Raw genomic sequence first — 21893 nt, forward strand, 5'->3', positions numbered from 1 at the left:
AGGGGACCACGGTCCCTCTCACAGGTAATCGATGGCAGCAGATCCTGATCGCTTTCATTATTATTATTTTCTTATGCATGTGCGCACAGGAGATTTATCGCCAGCTACGGAGGCAAAATCAATTATTCATGTTATAAATTAGAAAATGATTTATGTTTGTGGGAGGCCAAGCAGCGTGGAGCCCCTGGCCGTGTGGGAGCTGGGTTTGTCTGGGAATGGCACCAGACACCCCCTGCCAGCACTTCCCTGGCCTCTCTGTCCCGGCCGTACCCTGGGTGTCCCAGCCAGGGGTGCCCCCATCTCATCACAGCCCAAGGGTGACCCAAAGAGGGTGGCTGGCAGGGAGCACCTGGCCTCTCCCACTCTGTCAACCCAGGTGCCTGCAGACAGAGCCCGAGGACGGCTGGGGACAGCAGTGGCCTGGTTGCCCTGGCCGGTGTGGCAGGATGATGTTCCACAGCAGTTTCCATGGCAGCAGCAGCAGTCCGAGTGCTTCGAGTTGTGGGCTGCAGAAGGACCCCCGCACTTTCCCCTGCTGGAGACATTCTCACGTGTCCCCTTCAGCCCCAGCAGCTGTGCTTGTGCCCCTGCCTCCCACAAGGAACACTGTGATACCCTCCAGAGTGCCACCCACTGGGACAGAGACCCATTGCACTGCTGACACCCCCGTGCTCCCCACAAAAGAGGGGATGGGTGAGGGTAAGGGGGCGATGTAAATGCACCTCGCTTGCACCAGCCCCTGAGGCCATCTACCCCAGAGTGGGGCTGCAGGATTTGCTGGGCCATAGCCCACCTTCTCCTCAGCTAGTGGGGTCTCAGGGGTCCTGAGAATCTTCCCAGGCATGGAGATCCCATTCTCCAAGAGGTGACTGATGTTCTGCACAGAGCAGGGTGGCACTGGGCTCCCACCGCTCCCAGTGCTGGGACAGGGGGTTGGCCGTTGCTGCTGGGTCTGCCCCCAGCCCAGCCATGCCTCAGGCACTCAGGCCAGCACTGGTGGGAGCTGCAGCATCCCATGGCTAAGCACCAGGGGGCCCAGCACACTAGTCCTGGCTGCCTTGGCGTCCTAAAACCCACTGTCCGTGTCACGAAGCCAGTGGGAGTGAGTGCTTGGAGCCGGCTGTCCGCTCTCTGCTGATAGCCAGGGCTGCTCTTGCTTCTGAAGAGTCTTGATCTAAAACTGCCGTGTCTATGCCTCCCAGGGGACAGCAGAGCGGGCCGGGAGTGCTGCCTGCTCTCCTTGTCTGTTCATCTGCAGCTGCGTCAGCCAGGGCTGCGGGGAGGCACAGGCTGAAAGGAGCAGCACGGGAGAGAAAGGAGCTGTCAGTGGACCCAGATCTGGGTCTGATCACAAGCAAGCCATGCAACCAGCTTCCGCTCACGCAGTATCTTGCACTAGGCTGAGCCCTGGCCCTTGGGATGGGAAGGAGAGCCAGTACGGGCAACCTCTGCTCTGCTCTGGCTCCCCAAGCAGCCTTTCCTCCCCCAGCCCTGCCTCTGAGCCCTGGAGCCTCCTTCCAGCCACCAGAGAGCCTGTCATCCCATCCACTGTGACTCCCAGTGCTCTCAGGGAGCTGAGAACTTGCTTGCACCACACACACATGGAGGTGTCAGAAGGGGCCAGGGGTTTTGGCTGCCCCTCAGCAGCTCCCTGCCAGGCTGTGAACAGGAGGAACACCAACAGTCAGTCATGGTCCAGGGACAGGGAATCACCTTGCCCTGGGGTACCAAGGCTGCTGCAGCCATGTCAGCCCCCCGCCAGCCCTTGGGACACTCTGGGAACGCATGAGGGGTGCAGAGGAGTCCCAGCTTGCTCTGCTCTGGCTCTAAAGGAGCCAGACAATCCAAGGAGCTGAGAGACCTGCCAGCATGGCCTGGGATTCTCCCGAGCTTTGAGCACTGGGCTGAGTACTGAAACACCAGACAAAAAATGAGTCACGTTCTGGGGCTGAGCATTGCCTCAGGCACCTCACTACACCCCGGTCCTGGGGAGCCCAGTGCCAGCCCATGCTTGTATGAGCATCCCTCTGATTTATTGCTGCGGAGCAAATGCTGACAGAGTGCTTTTGGCAGAGAAAAGCCCTGGGGAGCTGCAACGGGCACGCAGGGGCAAGGAGGGAATTGCCCATCAGCTGCAGTGTGCCAGGGGCACCCAGAGCACCTGCAGCCCTGGTTCTCTCCCTCACACCCAGCCAGGGGACACGCTCAGCCCATGGGGAGGGGACTGCAGAGAGCTCGGGGCTGGGGCGGATAAGATCTGCTTTGCATTATTGCGCCAAACACCTGGGGACTCAGTGGCTCGTGACAGTGCTGTATAATGTGGGGAAGCAGCCCACAGTGTGGGAAGGCGCCAATGCTGCTGGCAGCTCCCAGGCAGGATGCAATGGGGCTGTGCCCCTAGGAGAACGGGCTGGCTGTGGAGGGGGGAGCCGGGGTCTCTTCCTCCCTGTTTTCCTGCACATCTACAATGAACAGGCACAGAAGGCAGCACTTGTGCTGCAGGAATCAATACCAGTCCAGGAGAGGCCTGGGTGCTCCTCCCTGCACTCCCTCGGGAGCCTGCCCCCTGAACGCCTCTCCCTGAGCTATCGCTGTTGTCTCCTTCCAGCTATTGTTTTGCTTTCCAGCACCCTCAGCAGAACCGTGCAGCAGCATGGGGTGGCTGGTGACAGTCCTGGGGTGGGAAGCTTGCTAACCCCAATAGCCTGGCTCTTTCAGGAGACAGGGGAAAAAAGGAGAGGAGAACTCCTGTGGCGGGGGGGATGCAAGTTTTATCCTGATGCAAAGTAGCCCCCATTGGCACTGTGCCACAGCCCGCTCCATTATGCCCCATCCTGTCGAGGTCCCTAGGAGGTACCAGGACATTGAGGCTAGCTCTGGCAGGTGGAGATGCTGCCAGGAGGTGGTTTCTGCCCGGCAGACAGAACTCGGGGATGCTGCAACTGGAAGCAGTTCCTGATCTTGCCCAGTGCTGGCTGTGGCACTGCCGCCGTGTTGGGTGACAGCCACTGCCCTGTGTGAAGGAACCTGACTGCTTTCAATAGATGGTGATGTGAATTGATTCATCAGTGAGTTCCACTTGGAGCTGGTAAATCTTGCAGGAGACGTTGCAGAGGACACTGAGCTGGGCAAGCTGGGCATCCCCCTCCCTCCCTGCAGCTGCACAGGCTCCTCGAAGGCAGCCAGCTTCCCTGAGCGTGTACCAGCCTCACGGGTCCTGCCAGCCCCATCCAGCTGCTGGCAGCACACCAGGTTTCCCTGCAGCCTGTTACCTCTTCCCCAGCCAGGGATGCTGCCTGGGAGGACTAGAGTGCAGCCTGCTGCCCTCACCCTGCCGAGACCTTCCAATCAGGAAGACCTGTCCCAATGCTCCTTTCACAAGAGATCACATCATCCATGGCCTAGAAGAGCTGATGGTCACTGGCTCCATCACAGCACCAGTCAGGTCCCTCCTCTGGCCTCCTGTTCCTTCCTCTGGCCTCCTGTTCCCTCTCCTGGCATGAGGCAGAGCAGTCCCCAGGCTGAGCGCTGGCACTGGTGCATCTCCATGCCAGCAACAGCTCTGGGATCCCAGGGGGTACAAGTCCAGCTAGTCCCGTATGGGGTCATGTCCTGCAGAGGAATGGGGGACTGGCCTCTGTCTCCCACCCTGCACCCAGCAGGTAGCGAGGGAAAGCAGGGACCGGGGACTGCGAGGCAGGAGGCGAGCACGGGTGTATCCGGTTACAGTCAGCACGGGGCAGAGATAGGCAGAGAACAGCAATGCAGCAAAAAGGGCTTTTAGTGATAATTAATAATTAACATTTCTAATGATGTCCCGGCGACAGGAAGAGTCCAAGCAGGGACCCGGGGGCACTGTGCACGGTGACAGGAGTGGCTGGGGACCATGCAGGGACCTGGGAGGCTGTGCAGAGCAAGTGGCTGGGGTGGGAGAAAGCCATGGGGCTGGGGGTCCCAGGGCTGGGGCTGGGCACCCCTGGGTGGACAGTGCCTAGGGCCCAGCCTTGGCACCCTGCTGCTGCTGAGGGTGCGGTAAACCTGTGATGAAGAGGACTGAAGAGGAGATTAAACACACCTCGGGGTTGACTTGGCCTCTGTAATAAGATAATGCCTTTCCAGGCCTTCCTGTGCCTAGTGAGCACCTGAGAGGGACGTTGCTGGCAGGAGGAGGGGACCAGGGAAGGGTACTGGGAGGCAGCAGCTCACAGGGAGCCACTGGGATGGGTGACAGTCGGCAAGTCACTGCCAGCCCCGACAAAAAGGATCTCCAGGGCTGGGACGTGTCCAGGCACAGGGAGCCACAGGCTGGCCCAAGGTGCAGGACCAAAGCGGGCAGGGGGCTGCAGGCAAGGCAGGAGGTCAGGTGCTGCGAGACAGTGACAGGGAGGGGACAGCAGGGGAAAGAAGGACCAAGTGAGCTGCCAGCTGAGCATGGGACTCCATCACTGCAAGCCACTGCACGATGGGTGTGTAGTCCTGGGAGAGGCAAAAGCAATTCTAGGAGGAACCAGGAGAGACATTTCTGGCAGGGCTGGGGACTCGCTTGCATCCCTGCATGGGCCTCTGGAGACCTGCCCATGCTGGAGCCAAACTGGGAGAGGAGCAGAGGCATCGTGGGGCTGCTGGGGGAGGCAGAGCCTGGAAGACCCATGATGGGAGGACAGTGGCTGGTGCCTAGCACAGCGCAGGCTGTGGGGGAGCAGAGCGCTCACTATAAATACATCAGCGGGGTAAACGCTGGGGAGGAGAAGAGCTATTTCAGCTAAAAGACAATGTTAGCACAAGAATGAGTGGGGATAAATTATCCATGAATACATTTAGGGTGGAAATTAGACCCTCAGAGCAGGGAAGTCCCAGCACAGCCCCTCCAGAGAAGGAAGCGGTGCCAGGCAGGAGCTGGGGTTGGCTTGGCATCTGAGGGATCCCACAGTGTGCTGCTGTGACAGCAGGTGCCCTCTTCTAGTGTCAAAAAGCAGCAAGGGTGGTTGGTACAGCCCGCCTGGCTGTGCTGGTGGGTGCAGTGAGCAGCAGTGCAGCAGCGCACAGTGTGTGTGTTGGGGTGCGTGCACATTGCTGCATGCACATGTGAGTGCAGACGTGAGTCTGTGCATGGGCTGTGTGCACATTTGAGCAGCGCATTGAGTGCTTGCATGCCATGTGTGTGCACAGAGAGTATGTGCAGATGGGGTGGCTACGCAGTCTGTTACATCTGTGCATGTAGGTGCACTTGAGTGTGCTGACAGTGTGTGTGTGCGTGCTGTGCACCCACCAGGCTGTGTGCAGGTGCCTCAGCCTCCACAATGCTCTAGAAAAAGGCATGACAGCCACAGTGAAGTATCCTGGAGGTTAGTACCTTGAGTCAGCACTGCTCTGCTCACCTGCTCCCAGTTTGTGTTGCACTGTCTGGAATTTGCTGGAGGGGACAGACTGGGTGCTCCATGAATCCAGCAGATTCCTGTCCTGCTGAGGATCCCCCAGCTTCCAGAGCAGTGCCGTCTCTGCAAGGGCCGTGGGTGTCACGTGGCACTGCCAACTCACAGGCTTACCCTGGCTGGCCAGAGCACTTGGCACTGCCAGCTAACAGCCCTGAGCCACCCCTCCACCCACTGCAATGCAAGCAAGGGGCGGACTGATTCCCAGCATCCTGTTCTCTTCTACCCAGGGAAATCCCGGGGCGGCAGGTAAGTCACCAAGCAGCAGGGACACCGGGTGTCAGGGCTGCTGGCTGCAAGAAGGTCCCCACTCCCAGGGGGCTGCGTCCACATGGATGGTGCAAGCACCCCAGGAACAAGGGCCAGGGAAAGCCTGGCCTCTGCCCCAGGGATGGGAAAGGGAGGTCCAGGGTGTGTGAGGAGGTGGCCAGTGCTCATGCTGGCCCCAGCTCAGCTGAAGAGCCTTCCCCAGCCTGTGTACAGCCCTTGGTGAAGCGCAGCATCTCCCTTCCCCCCGCAGCGTGTCTGGCTGCTGCTCGCTCTAATTTCCTGTGCATTGTCCCCACTGCCGCCACCACTGTCCCCTGCGCATTCCCGTGCGCTGCACAGCCAGGCTCCCCACACATTGGTGCCCGCTGATGCTCTGTGCTCCCCTCTGCAGCTCCTTGCAGAGACCTGTGTCCCACCTTGGAGTGCTTGCCCCACGGTGCCCCTCATGCATGTGCAAGCAGAGGGGTGGGATGGAGATGTCTGGGCCAGGTTGGGCCAGCACAGGGCACAAGGACTGATGCAGGACTGTGGCTTATGGCCATGGGTTATGCTAAGGTGCCTGCTGGCTGCTCTTTTCCCGCAGAGAAACGTCCCAGCCCAGCAGCATAACAGCATCCATGGGATGGGCACTGAGGGGCTCGGACAGCAGGTATTGTGGAGTGCCTTGCGGGCCCACAAATGGAAAATCACCCCACTGGGTGCTGGTAGCATGGGCTGGGCACGTGTGCCCCACATGCATGTAGCATAGTATACCCATGGGGTGTCATGGTATGAGCACATCCCTGCTAACATCTGCATGTGCTGCTGCGGAGCTGCATGTGTGCACACCATGCTGCATGTCTAGCAGTGCATGCCATGCATGCACACCTGTGTGTGCACACACGTACAGGTGCATGTGCAAGGTATGCTGGTGTGCTAGCAGGCCTGCCTGTGTCTGCTGCTGGTGTGCACGTGCTCAGGTCCAGGGCCAAGCCCCAGTGTGCTGGCATGCTGGGTTTGCAGCCCCAGGGAGCCAGCGTGCCCAGCACCATTCACAGTCTTGGCATGCTCGAGCTGGCTTCCTGCCGGCATTTGAGTTCTGTACCTGCCAGTCAGGGATGGCATTAAGAGCTGGCTTGCAGAGTTTGTGCTAATAATTACCCAGGTGGTTACTAAATCTGGGATGAGTTAACAACTCAGCAGAGGGGGTACTTGCCCTGAGCACACACATGCACGCCAGACTGCAACCAGGCACTGGGGCTGTGGGTCACCGGCAGGCAGAGTGCCCCCGGAGCTCTGGGGTGAATGAGGACATGAATTGCACATGTGTGATGGTCATGCTGACCTCCCATCCCTGATGGGTTTGCTCAGCATCCCAGCCTCCCCATGGCAAATGCAGAGAGTAGGGGTAGTTCCTGCCCCACTGCAGTGCCCTACAGCAGGTTCCCCAGGCCTGGACACTCGTGCTGGCTGTGGGGACCCTGCAGCAGGCAGCCTCACAGCAAGCCCTGTTAAGAGTGGGTCATCAGAAATGAAATCAAGGGGTACTTGATGGCCACGTGGAAGCATCTTTGTGGGAGACAACCACTGTGGCTGGAGAGCTCTTGAATCCAGCAGGGAGAGAAGAACTGGGAGCAACAGGCAGAAGCTGTAGCCAGAAATGTTCAAATGAGAAATAAGGGTTTTAGCAGGGCAGTTGATTAGCCACTCAAAGCAGCTTGAATGGTGTGGGTTCCTGTGGCTCCGGCTTTCTCCCCGCGTGTCTCTCTTGGTGTCTCCTGTTGCCTCTCCTGGTGGCTGCAGCCCCAGGTTCCATACTGGAGCACCTGCAAACCTGCTCCACTGAGGTGACCTGGCAGCCTTGTGCCCTGCCAGTGCTCTCCCAGTCCCAGCCGCAGCTACTTTCTGCATCGAGAGACACACAGAGAGCTCTGTGCCCATCGCCACAGCAGCCGTACAGGAGAAATGTGTCAGGGAAGGCAGGTTTGCGGGCTAAGTGCCATCCTGCCTCAGGCGTACAGTAGCTACAAGATTTCGGGCAGGTCAGTGCCTCGCACGACCCGAGATGGGCCTTCCTCCCAGTTCAGACTGGCTGCCGGGGCACAGCCCCTCCCGGGCTCCCTGCAGAGGGAGGTGGGTGACCGCAGGGTGGGTGCTGAGCCCTCGGGGCGCAGCTCGGTGTTGCGCTACCGGGGCTGCCCGGCTCCCCCCCGCGCCCGCAGTTGCACCGCTCCGGGGGGCGCCCCCCGCCGCACCTAGGCTAGGGCCGGTCCCTGGCTCTGCTCGCCCCGTCGCCCCAGCTGCCCACGCAGGAGGTGGGGAGCCGTGCCCCGAGTGCCGCCCACCCCCCAGCGCCCACGGGGTGACCGCGGGGGTGCAGCTCCTCTCCCGCGAGCCGGGACCCCCCGCAGCCAGCCAGCTCCCTCGCCGCGGCTCCAGCCACCCGGGAAGCGTCGCCCCGGAGCCCCCGTTCCCACTTCCAGCCCCGGCGGGGTCAGGGCCCGGGGCGCTGCCCCCCGGCGGGTGCCCCCGCAGCATCCCAGCCGGAGCCGCCGCGGCGATACGGGCAGTAAATCAGGGCGGCGCGGCCCCACCTCCGCGCTCTCCATTGGCAGCGGCGCCCCTCACCGCGCTCATTGGCCTGCCGCCGCCGCCCGGCCATACATAAGGCGCCGCTCGGCCGGGCCGGCCCTGTCGGAAGCCGGGGAGCGGCGGAGCCGGAGGCGGGCGGCACGGCGGGCGGCGAGGCAGGCGCTGCGGGATGCGCTCCCGCCGGCGCGGGGGCGCCGGGCAGCCCCCCTGGCCCGTGAGTAGGGGCCGCTTTGCTGCTCCGCGAAGTTTTCTGGGGCGGGGAGGGGGCAGCGTGTCAACTCCGGCACGGTCACCGGCCCGGAGAGAAGTTGGTGGCGGGTGGAGCGGGACCGCAGGCACGCAGCCCGCCCCCGCAGCGCAGAGGTGTGGGATGAAGTATGGGATGGGGACGGGGAGGGAAAGATGCTGGGATGGGGGGGACGGGGCTCGGGAGGATGGAGCGGGGCAGGGGCGTCAGGATGGCGAGAAGCAAGGGACAGCGCCTCTTCTACAGGCACTTGTGCTTGGTGGTGGCTGAGCCCGTGGAGGGGCTGGGGGCTGTGGGGGAGAGGGGTCCAGCCGTATATTTGCCTGCATGGTAAGGGGTTAGCCGTGTGCTGGTGGCTCTTGAGCCCCCCAAGGACCTGGTGTCCCTTGGGGCTGGGCTCAGAGGCTGAGGTGGCTGCTCATCTCCACACTGCATTGGCTGCTGCTGGCTGAGCCCCAGCGTGCCGGGTCTGCCCCTGAGGAGTCCTGCATGGGAGGGGACAGGGACAGTCCAGCTGGCAGCTGGGGGCTCCGGGCCTGTCGGAAGCATCCATGACAGGATGCATGCACAGGCCAGGGTCTGTGAGAGGGACGTGGGAGGGAGCAGCGCTGAGCCCATGGCAGCAGTGAGCAGCCAGAGCAGTGGGACCAGGGCTTAAGGGCATTGCTGGAGCAGAGGCACTGCAGGGGCTGAGGTGCTGTGGAGGGGGCACTGCTGGCATCCCTGAGCAGCTCAGCTGCTACAAGAGAGGGACTACTGGGTCTGTGGGACGTCTCCTGTCTGTCCTCTGCCCTGGCAGGCATGGCTGTGGCAGCCTGGGAATGGCAGGAACAGAAATATGATATTACTGGGGCACATGCAGTGTGATGTCATGGGGTGCTGTGATGTCACCATGTTGTCACTGCTTTGGAGTGTGATGAGGCCCCTGCTGCATGATGTTCTGCAATGTCGTAGCGGTGCTGGAGGTGACTGCGGCCTGGGATGGGATGTCACTGCAGTGGTGGAGCATGACATCACTGGGGTGCGTGGTGCGGTGGGCAGCAATGTCATGGTGGCATGCTGGATGGGGTGGCTGTGCAGACTGCCAGCTCCCACTGTCCCTATGATGCGGGCCAAGGGCAGGTGATATGCATGCAGGTATGTGAGGAGCCCTGGGGACAGCATCTTACCACCTGTGGCGAGGGGTCTGGGGCACAACCACTTGCTGGCCCCATGGCTCCCTTCCCAGTCCCTTCTGTGCAGGACATTGCCAGCCACAGCCATGCATAGGGACAGATGAGCCTTACACGCTGCATCCCTGCCATGAGGCCAGCACTCTGTGTGGGTGCCTGTGGTACCCCCAGCCTTGCTTCCATCCCCCTGCTGCCTCTATTCCTGCCAGGCACCTCGGCTTTGTGTCACCAGGCTCAGCCGTGCTGAGCAGGCATTCTGGAGTGACCACAGGTCCTGGGGTGACCTTGCCACCAGATGCCACAACACAAGACAGGATGTGGCTCTGCTGGGACAAGACAGGCTGAGCTCTGCCCTGCATACAAGCAGGACTCCATAGCTTCAAGCCTCAGGCAGAGCTTCACGCCAGGGCCTCAGTGCCATCAGCAGCACACTGGGAACCATGAGGCTTTTCCCTTTCTGCCATGTGGAGCCTGAGTCTCCCTACCTTCCTCTTCCCAAAATGGCCTGGCTACAGGCCATGCATCCCTTCCCCATGGCACCAAGCACCGGATTCACGGGGAAAAGCCTTTCATCTCCAATCAGGAACATTGTTTCTTCCTGGAAAGGCTCCATCCAGCCTGGAGGGATTTTGGCTGCAGCTGGAGGGGGTGGGGGGAGTACCTGGGGAGCAAGCCAAGCTGTAGGGAGTGGGAGCTGGAGGGGCCACAGCAGGGAGAGCTCTGCCAGTGGCTTGGGGACAGCCACCCATCACCTGGCTGGGGCTGAGGGGGCACTGCTCTGCATCAGCAGGGTGCCCATGTGGCAGTCCTGCACCCATAAGCCCACATGTGGATGAGTTCCCCATGCTTACTTGGGTAAGCACAGTGTGGGGCTGTGGCAAAGATTTCCCCTCCCTCACTGCCTGGTACTGCAGAGTGTCACCCAGGGACTGTCCCATCCCTGCATAACCCGATGAAACCCTGCCCCCATCACATGTGCCTTGCATAGGGCACCTGCACCAGGGAAGGTCCCAGGCTGCTGCTCCTGGGGAGATGCTCCAGACAAGAAGGCAAGGCAGTGGGATTCAAGGTTTCCTCTGCAGCTGGAAACTACTTGGTTTTGGCAGGGGAATCCTGGCTCCCCAGAGACCCCAGGACCATTCCCATCCCTGAGGGTGGCAGCAGTGGGCTGTTCCCTGCAGCCCCTTGGGTCTGCCAGGACCTAAGCCTTGGGCATCTCCCCCTCCCCATGCTGGGCACATGTGGCACCCTGCAGCTGCCACAGCTTCCTTTGCTTGCTGGTGGGGTCTGCAGTATGGGGACCAGCTGGCAGTGGGGCCATTTGTCCCTGTCCCCCTGATAGTACTGGGAGGGCAGCCCTGCCCAGGGGATGGCGCAGGCTCATGAACCAGTGTCCCCTGCATTGGTGACTGGGTACCCCAGCCATCCCTCCATTCTGCGAGAGCAGGACAGCCTGGTTTTGCTCCCAGCTGGAGCACTGTCACATGTATTTGTGCCCATAGTATGGGGGGACACAGCTCACTGGAGGGGATTGCCTGGCCTGAGGTGAGGGCTGGCTGTCCTGTCCTGAGTGCCACCTTACTTGTCACCCATGCTACAGCCAGATCAAAGCCAACTCCAAAATCTCTGCAGCCTTGCCAGCAGTGCTGGCAGACACTGTCCTCCGCAGTCCAGGTTAATTGAGCTTCTCCTCCCAGTCTCCTGTTCCTCCCAGCATCTCCTTCCTGTGGCTGCATCCCTGTGCAGAAACCATCCCTGGTCAGTCAGAGTAGGGAAACTGAGGCACACAGGAGTCAACTGGCAGGGTATTCCCACTTTCTACCTGTGGCCTTCCCCAGCTCTGGAACACCAGCTGGACAGGGGACAAGCTTCCCAGCCCAGCGACTGCCTACTTCCTCTGGCTTTGCCAAGGGAGCAGTGATTGGCATTGTGACTTGCTGGGATCTTGGGTGCCAGCAGCCCCTTGGGGCAGGGCGAGCTGGGCCTGAGCCCAGCTTTGTCAGCACTCTGCAGCCCTCCTGCTGCCTCCCCAGTCCCTCCCATGGGAAGGGCTCCCAAGGTCCCACTCCTGCTCAGCTGCAGCTCCCAGCTCACTGGAGTACGGTCTTGTCCCAAGGAAGCCCAGAGGGTGAGCTGCATCCAGGAGGATGCATGGGGATGCCTGGGCTGTGGTAGTGCCCAAGGGTCAAGGGCCTGGTGGTGTGGCACAGGCTGGGGTGGGTGACAAGAAGTGGAAAGAGTGTCTCCTGTGCAAGGGTGGTGGTGGTGGTGCTTCAGTGCTGTGGAGCAGGGTCTTCTCCTGGAGCTGATGGGCTGCAGGTCTCTCCCAGGTGCCCAGGATGCTGGTGCTGTGCCTGCTGTCCCTGGCCTGGCTCAGTGAGAGCTCCCAGCGTAGTGAGCCCATGTTCATGGCTGTCACCCACCGCCTCCTACCACCTGACTATGACAGCAACCCTACACAACTCAACTATGGTGTGGCCGTCACTGACCTGGATGCTGATGGCAACTTTGAGATCGTGGTGGCAGGGTGAGTGGTGCACCCAGTGCCTTGGGGACAGCAGGACCTGGTGGCCCTGCAGGGCCAGGAGCTGCTTGCCCCTCCATGGGCGTCTGGCTGGATGGGAGGTTGTGCTCGGGGGTGGTGGGATGGGGGTCTGTGTGCACCCACATAGGGTGTTGATGCCACTTGGGTGCCTGTGTGGGATGATGTGGCTGACTCCGTCCTGGCCCTGAGGAGCAGTGGCAGCTTCCCAGAAGCTGAGATTTGTGCAGTGCAGATCCAGTGTGTCCCCCAGCCAGCTCAGCTCCACTGACGGGACTCGGCAGTCTCCAGAAGTTCAGTTAATTGGCTGGAGGCTTTTTATAGCCCTTTATTGGAGTGATGGCTTGGAAAGGCTGGCAGGAGCTGGGGAGGCAGGGAGCTGTGTGCTGTGCTGCTGGCACCTGAGTGGGGCTGGACACAGAGCAGCTGCTGCCAGAGGGTTCTGCCCTGGCTGGAGACAGTGGTGACCACAGTGCAGGCTCTGTGTGCATGGATGTGGCTGTGAGCCACCAGTGCAGCGTGTCTGTGTACACACCACAGTGCTTACCCCTGAAGGAGGCTTGCACACACAGGTGCGCTCAGCGGGAGGCAGCCCCTCACTCCCGTGGATCCCATCTGATGGGACTGTGGGAGCTGGGGGTACCACGGTGGCAGTTTGAGTCTGGCCTTGCTGCTGCTTTGAGCATCACCCTGGGGCAGCAAACCAGGGGCAGCACTAGGGACCCTGGCGGGGCCTGGGCCACCACTCCCAGCTGGGCTGAGCCAAGCAGCCAGTCGGGGTTTTGTAAGCAGCCGCGGTGCCCGTTGTATAACTTGTTTACTAGTGCACTGGGCAGGAGCGGGCAGGGAGCCGGTGGGGTGCACCATGCTGAGAGGATTTGCCTTGTGTGCCAGTTTCCCTGCCCTGGAAAGAAAAGGGCTGCAAGCAGGGACCTGCACTCCATCTTGCCCCACTGGTGCCTGGACCCACCCCTGCCCTGGCACTGCCCTGGGGTACCCAGGCCAGGTAAATGTGAGATGCCAGTGTTGGGCTGGAACAGGTCTAGGCTGAGCCCTCTCCATTGACACTCAGGAGCCAGCCCCACATTTGGGTGCTGATGGCAACCCAGGTTCACCGGCCTCCCTGAAACACACAGATGTCTGCTGTGCCCATCATGGGGAAAAGCCAGTGTCACACCTGGTGTCCTCCTAGGGATAGGATGGGAGCTTTCCTCCTGTCCCCAAGCCTCAGGGTGCCATTGCCCCCGCTCACACCCACAGGTACAATGGCCCCAACCTGGTGCTCAAGTATGACAAGGTGCGGGGACGGCTGGTGAATGTGGCGGAGGATGAGCGGGACTCCCCGTACTATGCACTGCGGGACCGGCAGGGCAATGCCATTGGTGTGACAGCCTGCGACATCGATGGGGATGGCCGCGAGGAGATCTACTTTCTCAACACCAACAATGCCTTCTCTGGTGAGCCCTGCAGGAAGCCGTGTCCTGAGCCCTGGGTGTGGGGGGAGCTCCCAGCACGGCCGCCCGTGACCTTCGGCGCGTGAGGGATGTGTGCGGGCTGGAGTTAATTTCTCAGTTGAGTGGCTCCATTGATTGATGGCAGTGCAGGCGGGACACCGAGCCCAACCAGCCGCCAAGTCAGCACTTCCAGCTGCCCACTGCCCTCCCAGCAGCACCCTGAGTGGGACAGCAGCTTCCCCCCCAACCCCTGGGGCTGGCCTACCTGTGGCTGTGCTGCAAATCCCAGCTGTGCCCCACAGCAGCTGTACCCCTCTGTGCCATGGCTATCCTGTGCCTGCTGGACTAAGACAGGTCTAATCCTGCCCTGCCGGTGCTGTCCCAGTTTCTGGGATGCCTGTTGTGGGGAGGAGATGTGCATACCCCAGCCTGACACTGGGCATCCCTGGAGCTCCCTCGGTTGGTGCTCTAGCCCAGCTTTGCCATGTCCCTGTCCCACAGCCCTGACCTCTAGGCAGCAGATCTGTCTTCCTGATGCTCCTAATTACCCAAGCTGGCGGTGGCTGCCGGCACACCTGTCTCTAAATCAAGTGCAGCTTGCTGCCTGTGCTTGGCACAGAATCTATCTTTTTTTTTTTTACCTTCTTGGGTATGATCTACAGGGCTGTGCCCCATTGAGACACATTTTACCTTAATGATTTGATTCTTCTGTGTGTCTCCTAGTGGCCCTTAAGGGTCACAGGGGCTCTTATAGTGGCAGCCTGGCCCTGTGCCACTGCTGGGGGCTGTGGGACACAGAGCAGAGGTTTGGGATGCTCCAGGAAAGGGTACCTTTTCCACAGCCTCCCCTTGCCGCAGGGCACCCTCCTCAGGAGGAGGCGGGATGCTGCAGCCCCCTGACCCATGCCCCCTCCAGGCATGGCTACTTACACGGACAAGCTCTTCAAGCTCCGCGATGGGCGCTGGGAGGACCTCCTGAGTGACGAGGTGAACCGGGATGTGGCCAGCCGCTTCGCCGGGCGCTCTGTTGCCTGTGTGGACCGGACGGTGAGCAGGCAGGGCACAGCAGGCAGGGGGCATCTCCCCTTCCCACCCCCTTTGCCCCTCCAGCCCTCCCCCACACGATCCTGGGGACCTCTCCCCTCATCTGGGCATCGGCCCCACCCCACCCGGCACTGGGGCCAGGGGTGCCCCCCAGCAGCCCATGACTGTCGGGGCTGGCAGCCCCTACAGCCATGGGGACTGTGGGCACCTGTCCACACGGTTGCCACCAGCTGATAAACGTGCCTGTCGAGGTGATTTATGTTCCTGTCACCTGCTCTTTCTTCTTCCTCCTCCTCCAGTGGTTTGTTTTCAAACGATTATCACTAAATCAGGGTCTAGCTGCCGCACAGGACAAGGGAGGCAGTGGGGATGAGGGGGAACCTGGCACAGTAGGGTTGCCCGTGCTGGCACTGTGAGCCTGGGGACCACAGAGTTCCTGGAGGCAATGGGGCACATCCCCACTTCCAGGATGCTTTTCACCATGGATTTTGCAAAGCTCTTGCTCAGTACATGGCAGTGGTGCCTAGTCCCACGGAGCCGTGAGAGCATCCAGCCCCACAGCAGGATTGCTGCGGTCCCAGAGGAGATGCATTTTGGGCGGGTGGGTGCTGAGGAGATGCTGCGGCTGCAGGGGTCCGGCAGGTACTCCATCTACATCGCCAACTACGCCAGCGGTAACGTGGGCCCCCACGCTCTGATCGAGATGGACGTGGCCGCCAGTGACCCTGCCCGTGGCGTCGTGGTGCTGGTGGACGTGGCCGCCCAGGCTGGCGTCAGCAAGTACACAGGTACCAGCGGCTGCGGCGCCGCCGAGGGGACGGGGCAGCGCGGCGCGACCGTCCCCGCGTTAGGCTGCCTGACTGCCCCATCTAGTGGCAGCCCCACGGCCCGTGGAAGCCACCCGGGCCACGGGACGCCCGACTACACGGTCACCGGGGATGGTCCCTCCGGAGCCCCCGCGGGGCGGCCGGCAGTGTGCCAGCCTGCGCCCCACGCTGCCCGGCCGTCGCCGTGCCCCGTCTCCCCAGCGGTAAATTGTCACTAATTAGGAGTGTTGTCACCATGGTGATGGCAGCGATTAAGGTTGGGAGTGACACAAGCGGCTGCCAGGCCCAATTAGTGCCTCACGAGAGGGACTAAAGGTGGGAGGTGGGAGAGGAGGGGACGCCGGGGGTCCTAGTGCTGCCCACCTGGGGGTCTTGAGGGGGCGTGGGGGTCTTGAGGGGGCAGGGTACCAGCTGGCCCCTCACCCTGGGGCTCCTGTCCCCAGGGGGTCGTGGGGTGGCCGTGGGCCCCATCCTGAGCGACAGCGCCTCCGACATATTCTGTGGTAATGAGAACAGCCCCAATTTCCTCTTCCACAACTTGGGGGACGGGACGTATCGGGATGTAGCAGCTGCTGTGGGTGAGTAGGGGGAGCACCCAGGCATTGGGGACCTCAGGGCAGGGCTGGCTTTGCCTGCCCCTGCCTGCACGGGCTGGTTGAGTGCAGGGTGGGGGGATAGCCCTGGGGGCCCGGAGGCAGATCAGGGCATCTGTCAGCACGGGGGTACAGCCCTGTGTGGGGAGAACCTGTCTGGGGACTGTGGGGCACATCCCAGCAGGCATCCCGGGGAGATGTAGGCAGGGAGGAGGTTCTGTCTCCCCCGTCCCCTTGTGGCTCCCCAGGGCTGGATGACCCCTACCAGCATGGACGTGGCGTGGCACTGGCTGACTTCAACCGTGATGGCCGGGTGGACATTGTCTATGGCAACTGGAACGGGCCACACCGCCTCTACCTGCAGAGCGGGGGTCCTGGGCGTGTCCGATTCCGGGTGAGGGCTGGGACCATGCCACCCCACCCCTCTGCTGGCTTTGACACTGAGTCTCCTTGGCCAAAGGGGCCATCTTCACCCTGATGTGGCTTTGAGCCTCAATTCCCATCAAGAAGAGGACCCAAAGTGGGACCGGGTGTCCTGCTCCCTGTGCCCATTGTCACCCCATGCCCATCCCTTACACAGGACATCGCCACCCCCAAGTTCTCCATGCCATCCCCAGTCCGCACTGTCATCGCAGCAGACTTCGACAACGATCAGGAGCTGGAGGTTTTCTTCAACAACATTGCTTACCGCGGCTCCTCTGCCAACCGCCTATTCCGGTAGGAGCCTGGCAGGTACTGGAGAGCCAGGACAGCCTGCACACCGCTCGGAGGGGGGGCTGAGCAGCCCTCATGGTGCACCCAGGCTCACGGGGTTCCTCTCCAGCAGTGCCACTGCTCAGGCTCAACTAATAAAAGGCACCGTGACTGAACCTTTCCCGGTGTCATTACCAGCCACTGCGATCGTGCCTGCAGCAGCCCCTGGGGTCCCTGGCACTGCTGATTAGTGGTGATATGGAAGCTTGTTAGTGGCTTCTGTTAATTGTGCGAGTGAATTCCTCATTACTGCTGGGTGGCATCTCCTTACCTGGCATGTGGGGCAGTGGGAGCTGGTTGTCCACCCAGTGCTGGCACCCACAGATGGGTGGAGAGCAGTGGCTTGGCAGGGAGCCCCTGGGGAGGGTCTCTGGTCCCAGAGAGATGCAGCAGTGTTTGGAGATGGTGTTGCTGCTCTGCTATTCAGACCCACAAAAGCCAGGCTCTCATGACATCCCTGTCACCCCTGCATGGGGAGGGGACGTGAGGTGCTAACAGGCAGGGGCCAGTCCAATCCCCCAGCCACTGGGGCTGTCATCTCTTCTACCATGCTGCTACAGGAGGGGATAAGCCCTTCCTGAGAAGGGGCTGCAGGGGCTGGCATTGATGCCCTTGTCTGTGCTCGGCAGGCTCATCCGCAGGGAGCACTCAGACCCCATTGTGGAAGAGCTGAATCCAGGAGATGCGCTGGAGCCAGAGGGACGGGGCACAGGTGTGTGTCCCTGGCCATGGGGGCCTATGCGGGGGTGCACCACAGCATCAGCTGGCACCCTCTATGCCTGAGGATGCTGCATGCCTGGCTGAGTCACCTGCCTGTTCCCCATCAGCATGTTGGAGCCCCTATCGCCCAGGAGCAGCTCCATGCTTTCTCCCTCCACCCATACCCAGCGAACAGTGCTGTCTCCAGTTGTTACGCAGGGTGTAGCTCTATATTTGGGAGGGGGCCAGGCAGCCTTCTGTGTCTTACAGTCTCCCGGGCACTGCCTGTCCCCTCCACTGCTCAGGGAGCTGACCCACCTAATTGCAGGGTGTCACCCATGCATGGACCCTTATTCCTACCTGGAGTCACCCCTTCTTATCTATTGCCCCTGCGTTGCTGGGATTGCAGCTGCCACCTGTGGGAGCCCACACTGGCAGCAGGGTGTAGCGCTGGGAGACATGGGGTCAGCTGCAGACATGACATGATCCTGTCCTTGCAGGAGGTGCAGTGACAGATTTTGATGGTGATGGGATGTTGGACCTCATCCTGTCTCACGGAGAGTCCATGGCACAACCGATCTCCATCTTCAAGGGCACCCAGGTGAGTCAAGTAGAGGGTCCTCATGTTGTCCCTGTCCCTTCTGCCTCTCCTTACTCAGCATCCCTGCTCCCTTCTCCCTTGCAGGGCACCAGCAACAACTGGCTGCGTGTCATCCCCCGCACCCGCTTCGGGGCCTTTGCGCGAGGAGCCAAAGTGGTGCTGTTCACGCGGCGCAGCGGGGCCCACCTGCGCATCATTGACGGTGGATCAGGGTACCTCTGTGAGATGGAGCCTGTGGCGCACTTTGGACTGGGTGAGCTGTGGGAGAGGCAAAGAGCTGCCTGTCCCCCCTGGGCAGGGGCCATGTCTGCTGCCCTGGTGCCATGCAGCACAGCAATCATTCACACCCATCACACTGGCCATGGTGGTCTCTGGAGGAGACTGCAGGTAGGGTGCACAGCCACTGCAGCCCTGCTTCGAGGGGCCACTGCCCTCTTCCCCACCCCCTGCCTGCTGCTTTGCCCAGGCACCAGGGCTTTCTCTGCCCATTAACCTTCCACTGCCTCAGCACGGCTGGTAGCCAAGCCTGCAGGGGTGTCCCTGCCTGCTGGCAGGCCATCCCGTTGTCCCCGCATGCACCCCCCCTCTAGCTACATCCCCTTGCATGGGCTGTTAGCATGGTCACCTGGGGCTGGGCTCAGGGAACAAGGGGAGGCTTTGCCCCCTCTGTCTCTACCACGCCCCTGGCCTCCTTTCAGCCCCTGCCTGCCCCGGAGACCCCCCCCCCTGATGAGCTGCCCACCTGCAGGGCACGATGAAGCCAGCAGCTTGGAGGTGACCTGGCCGGATGGCCGTGTTGTGGCACGAGCTGTGGCCAGCAGCGAGACAAACTCTGTCTTGGAGATCCCCTATCCCTTGGATGTGGAGGAGCAGCTCATGCCTGCCCCGCTGGAGGTGAGGGCCAGGTGTGGGTGCAGGGCAGGAGGCTTTGGGGGCAGAAACAAGGGGCTGGGCTCTGTGGGCTCAGTGGCTCCCAGGGCTGATTTCTCCCCATCCCAGTGGTCTCTACTTTTCCCCAAATGCAGTGCGGGCAGGGATTCTCCCAGCACAAGAACGGACGCTGTGTAGGTGAGTAGCTGCTGGGGGTGCAGGCGTGCCTGCACCTGGGGTGCTGCAGCGTGGCCCCACGGCAAGCATGAGGGCAGCACCCTGCTACAGGGAGGTGGCAGCTGGGGAGGTGGTTGGGCACATAAGGCAGGGCTGCTGCATGGCTCAGTGCAGGGTAAGGCTGCCTGCCTGGGACTGGGGGCAGAGCACGGCTCTAGAGGGGGACTGTGGTGTCGTGGGGAGCGCTGTTCTGGGGGCGGGAGGCATAGCTGGCGTGTGGCAGGGTGGGCATTGCACTAGAGCCACAAGTGATGGAGGGGCAGCAGGGATGTGGCAACGTGGCCCTGTTGTGAGCCTTCTGGGCAGAGTCATGGCTCGTGTGTGGCTACCTGTTAGGGGAGTCATCTAGCACATGCAGGGGAAACTGGAGGGGCCATAGCCAGTAGCCTCAAGCTCCCAGCCCACCTTTCTCACACCAAGTCCCCTCTGCTTGCAGATACGGACGAGTGCACAGAGTTCCCCTTTGTCTGCCCCCGAGACAAGCCCATCTGCATCAACACCTATGGCGGGTACCGCTGCCGCAGCAACAAGCGCTGCAGCCGGGGCTTCGAGCCCAATGAGGATGGCACAGCTTGCGTGGGTGAGTGATGGCTGGGGTGCCCTGACCCCGTGCCACTGTAGCCTGGCCAATCCAGTGGGCGACAGCCCCAAAGCACTGCCTTGGGATGCTGTTGCACCCCTGCCAAAGGCCTGGCCGCATCCTGCAACCTGTTGGGTGGCTAACCAGCTACCTCCACCCTGGCTCTGTGTTTGTTCATCCTGTGCCTCCTGCTGAACCACCACTGACTCCCCTTCTTTCTTTCTCTTTCTCTCTTGCTCCTTCTTTCCTTCTCTGTGCAGCTCAAGTGGCCTTTTTTGGGGGATATCCCTCCGCCGGGAGCTGGCACGGGCTCCCCCACAGTACCCTCCTCCCTCTAGTCCTCGGACTCTGCCTTTGCCTCTATGCACTTTAACCCTTGCCCGTAACACGCCAGAGCAGCCTTGGCGGAAGGACCGGCCAGCCTCTGCCTGTCTCTTTTTCTCTCTCTTTCCCTCCATGTTGAACTGCCCTGGAAGTGCCAGCTGTGCCCTACAGGGGTGGCCTGCAATGGGACAGGCACGGAGCCCAGCTGCCCCTTGCACCGTGTCTGGGAAAGCAGCCCCGGGGCAGTGCCCCTTCGCCAGCACCTCCCCGCCCCAGTGCTGCTCCTGCCACACCGGTGCCTCCCGGGTGGTCGCTTGCTCCGTCGCCTTGACGTACCATGTGCCTGCTGGTTTGGCCTGCGACGTGTGTGCTTCACCTGCCCCCTCCTCAGTGAGGGAGACCCCCCTCCCCAGCCCTGGCAGAGGAGGGTCCCCCCAGCCCTGCAGAGGAAGGACCCTCCTGGTCTGTTTTTTTTAACGTATTGACCCCACTGTTTGGAGTCAAACCCTGCTCAGTCTTCCAGCCCCTCTCCCAGAGAACTCCCCCAATAAACTATATCCTGTCTATTAGCCCAGCCTGCTGAGCTGTGCAGGGCAGGGCTGTGCCCATGCTTCTGCCTGGGCTGCATGGGGAGGGGGCTTGGGGGTGGGGGGCATAGCCAGGAGCTAGCTGGAGGGTGCATGGTGGCCCTGGGCAGCTCTGCTGCTGCCCGGCCCTGCTCCCAGCCCTGGGAGCACAGCCAAATAAGCAACACTGGAGGGTCTGGGATGCAGCAGGCAGCCCTGCCCACACCACCACAACAGGTCTGTGCTGCCTTCTCCCTGCGTGCTGTAACCCCGTGCTGCTCTCTTCCCCACCACCAGACATCGACGAGTGTGCCCTGGGCTTGCACAACTGCAGCCAGCTCTGCACCAACACCCCTGGGGCACATGCCTGCCATTGCCGCCCGGGCTTCTACCCCCTTGATCCCTCTGCCAGCCAGTGCCTGGGTGAGTACCTGCAGGCAGCGGGGGTGGGCAGCCCATGGTGTCCACCCACCTGCCACTGCCATGCTGCCCTGGGAGCAGGGATGCCGATTCCTGGCATGCCCTGATATGCTCGTAGCCCCAGCCAACACAAAACGGGGGGCAGGATGGACAGTCTGTGACTGTGCAGGAGTTGGAGTGAGGAGGCATCTGCTACCCTGCAGCCTTGGGGACAAGTGTGACGGGACCACAGCTGCATGGCTGTAGGCATTAGAGATGCTTTCCGTGTCCCAGCTCCACCCAGCCCCAGAGCTGCCCCCCACATGCCTCCTCCATACCCGGCCCTGCCCATGCCGGACGAGCCCCGTACCCTTGGCATAGGTCTGATCCTCTCCCCTTCTTTCCCAGACGTAGATGAGTGCCAGGCACAGCCTGGCCCCTGTGATCATATCTGCCACAACACCCACGGCTCCTTCCACTGCCACTGCCGCCAGGGCTTCTCCCTGGGTGCAGGTGGACGCTGCCAGCGCAGCTAGCCTGCCCCAGCACAGCCATGTGCCCTCTGCTTACCCCAGCCCTGGGCCAGTTGTGCCCAGTGCCAACTGAATAAACCCTTTCCTGCACTGGTTTCCCTGTGAGTCCCTGTCACTGGGGACATGTGACTGCTACACAGGTCTGTCCCTGTGTTCCACGTGGACTGTCCCATCCCTCC

The 21893-nt window shown here is 61.6% G+C and overlaps 1 protein-coding gene across 2 annotated transcripts; it reads left to right on the plus strand.

The window, feature by feature from the left end:
* The first annotated feature begins 8383 nt into the window (after window positions 1-8383).
* CRTAC1 (cartilage acidic protein 1) lies at window positions 8384-21809 on the plus strand. 2 transcript variants are annotated; one of them, XM_037401253.1, is made up of 16 exons: window positions 8384-8487; window positions 12023-12219; window positions 13495-13691; window positions 14605-14735; window positions 15364-15520; window positions 16003-16137; window positions 16401-16546; window positions 16733-16869; window positions 17535-17617; window positions 18105-18205; window positions 18290-18458; window positions 18954-19099; window positions 19231-19273; window positions 19749-19892; window positions 21080-21205; window positions 21590-21809. In XM_037401253.1, exons 1-16 carry the CDS (start codon window positions 8443-8445, stop codon window positions 21715-21717), a joined length of 2085 nt encoding a protein of 694 aa, XP_037257150.1. In that variant the 5' UTR covers window positions 8384-8442; the 3' UTR covers window positions 21718-21809. The 2 variants fall into 2 exon arrangements, with proteins under 2 accessions (XP_037257150.1, XP_037257151.1); XM_037401254.1 differs by lacking the exons at window positions 21080-21205; window positions 21590-21809 and adding an exon at window positions 20153-20405.
* The last annotated feature ends 84 nt before the right edge of the window (window positions 21810-21893 follow it).

This window comes from Falco rusticolus, chromosome 9 (assembly GCF_015220075.1).
Source record: "Falco rusticolus isolate bFalRus1 chromosome 9, bFalRus1.pri, whole genome shotgun sequence".
NCBI classification, from domain to species: Eukaryota; Metazoa; Chordata; class Aves; order Falconiformes; family Falconidae; genus Falco; species Falco rusticolus.

Bases quoted from the DNA above. Each gene is read 5' to 3' on its own strand.
- CRTAC1 (XM_037401253.1), top strand. From the start codon at position 8,443: ATGCGCTCCCGCCGGCGCGGGGGCGCCGGGCAGCCCCCCTGGCCC. The intron at 19,893-21,079 runs GTGAGTGATGGC...CCCCACCACCAG, and splicing joins GGATGGCACAGCTTGCGTGG to ACATCGACGAGTGTGCCCTG. The intron at 21,206-21,589 runs GTGAGTACCTGC...CTTCTTTCCCAG, and splicing joins CTCTGCCAGCCAGTGCCTGG to ACGTAGATGAGTGCCAGGCA.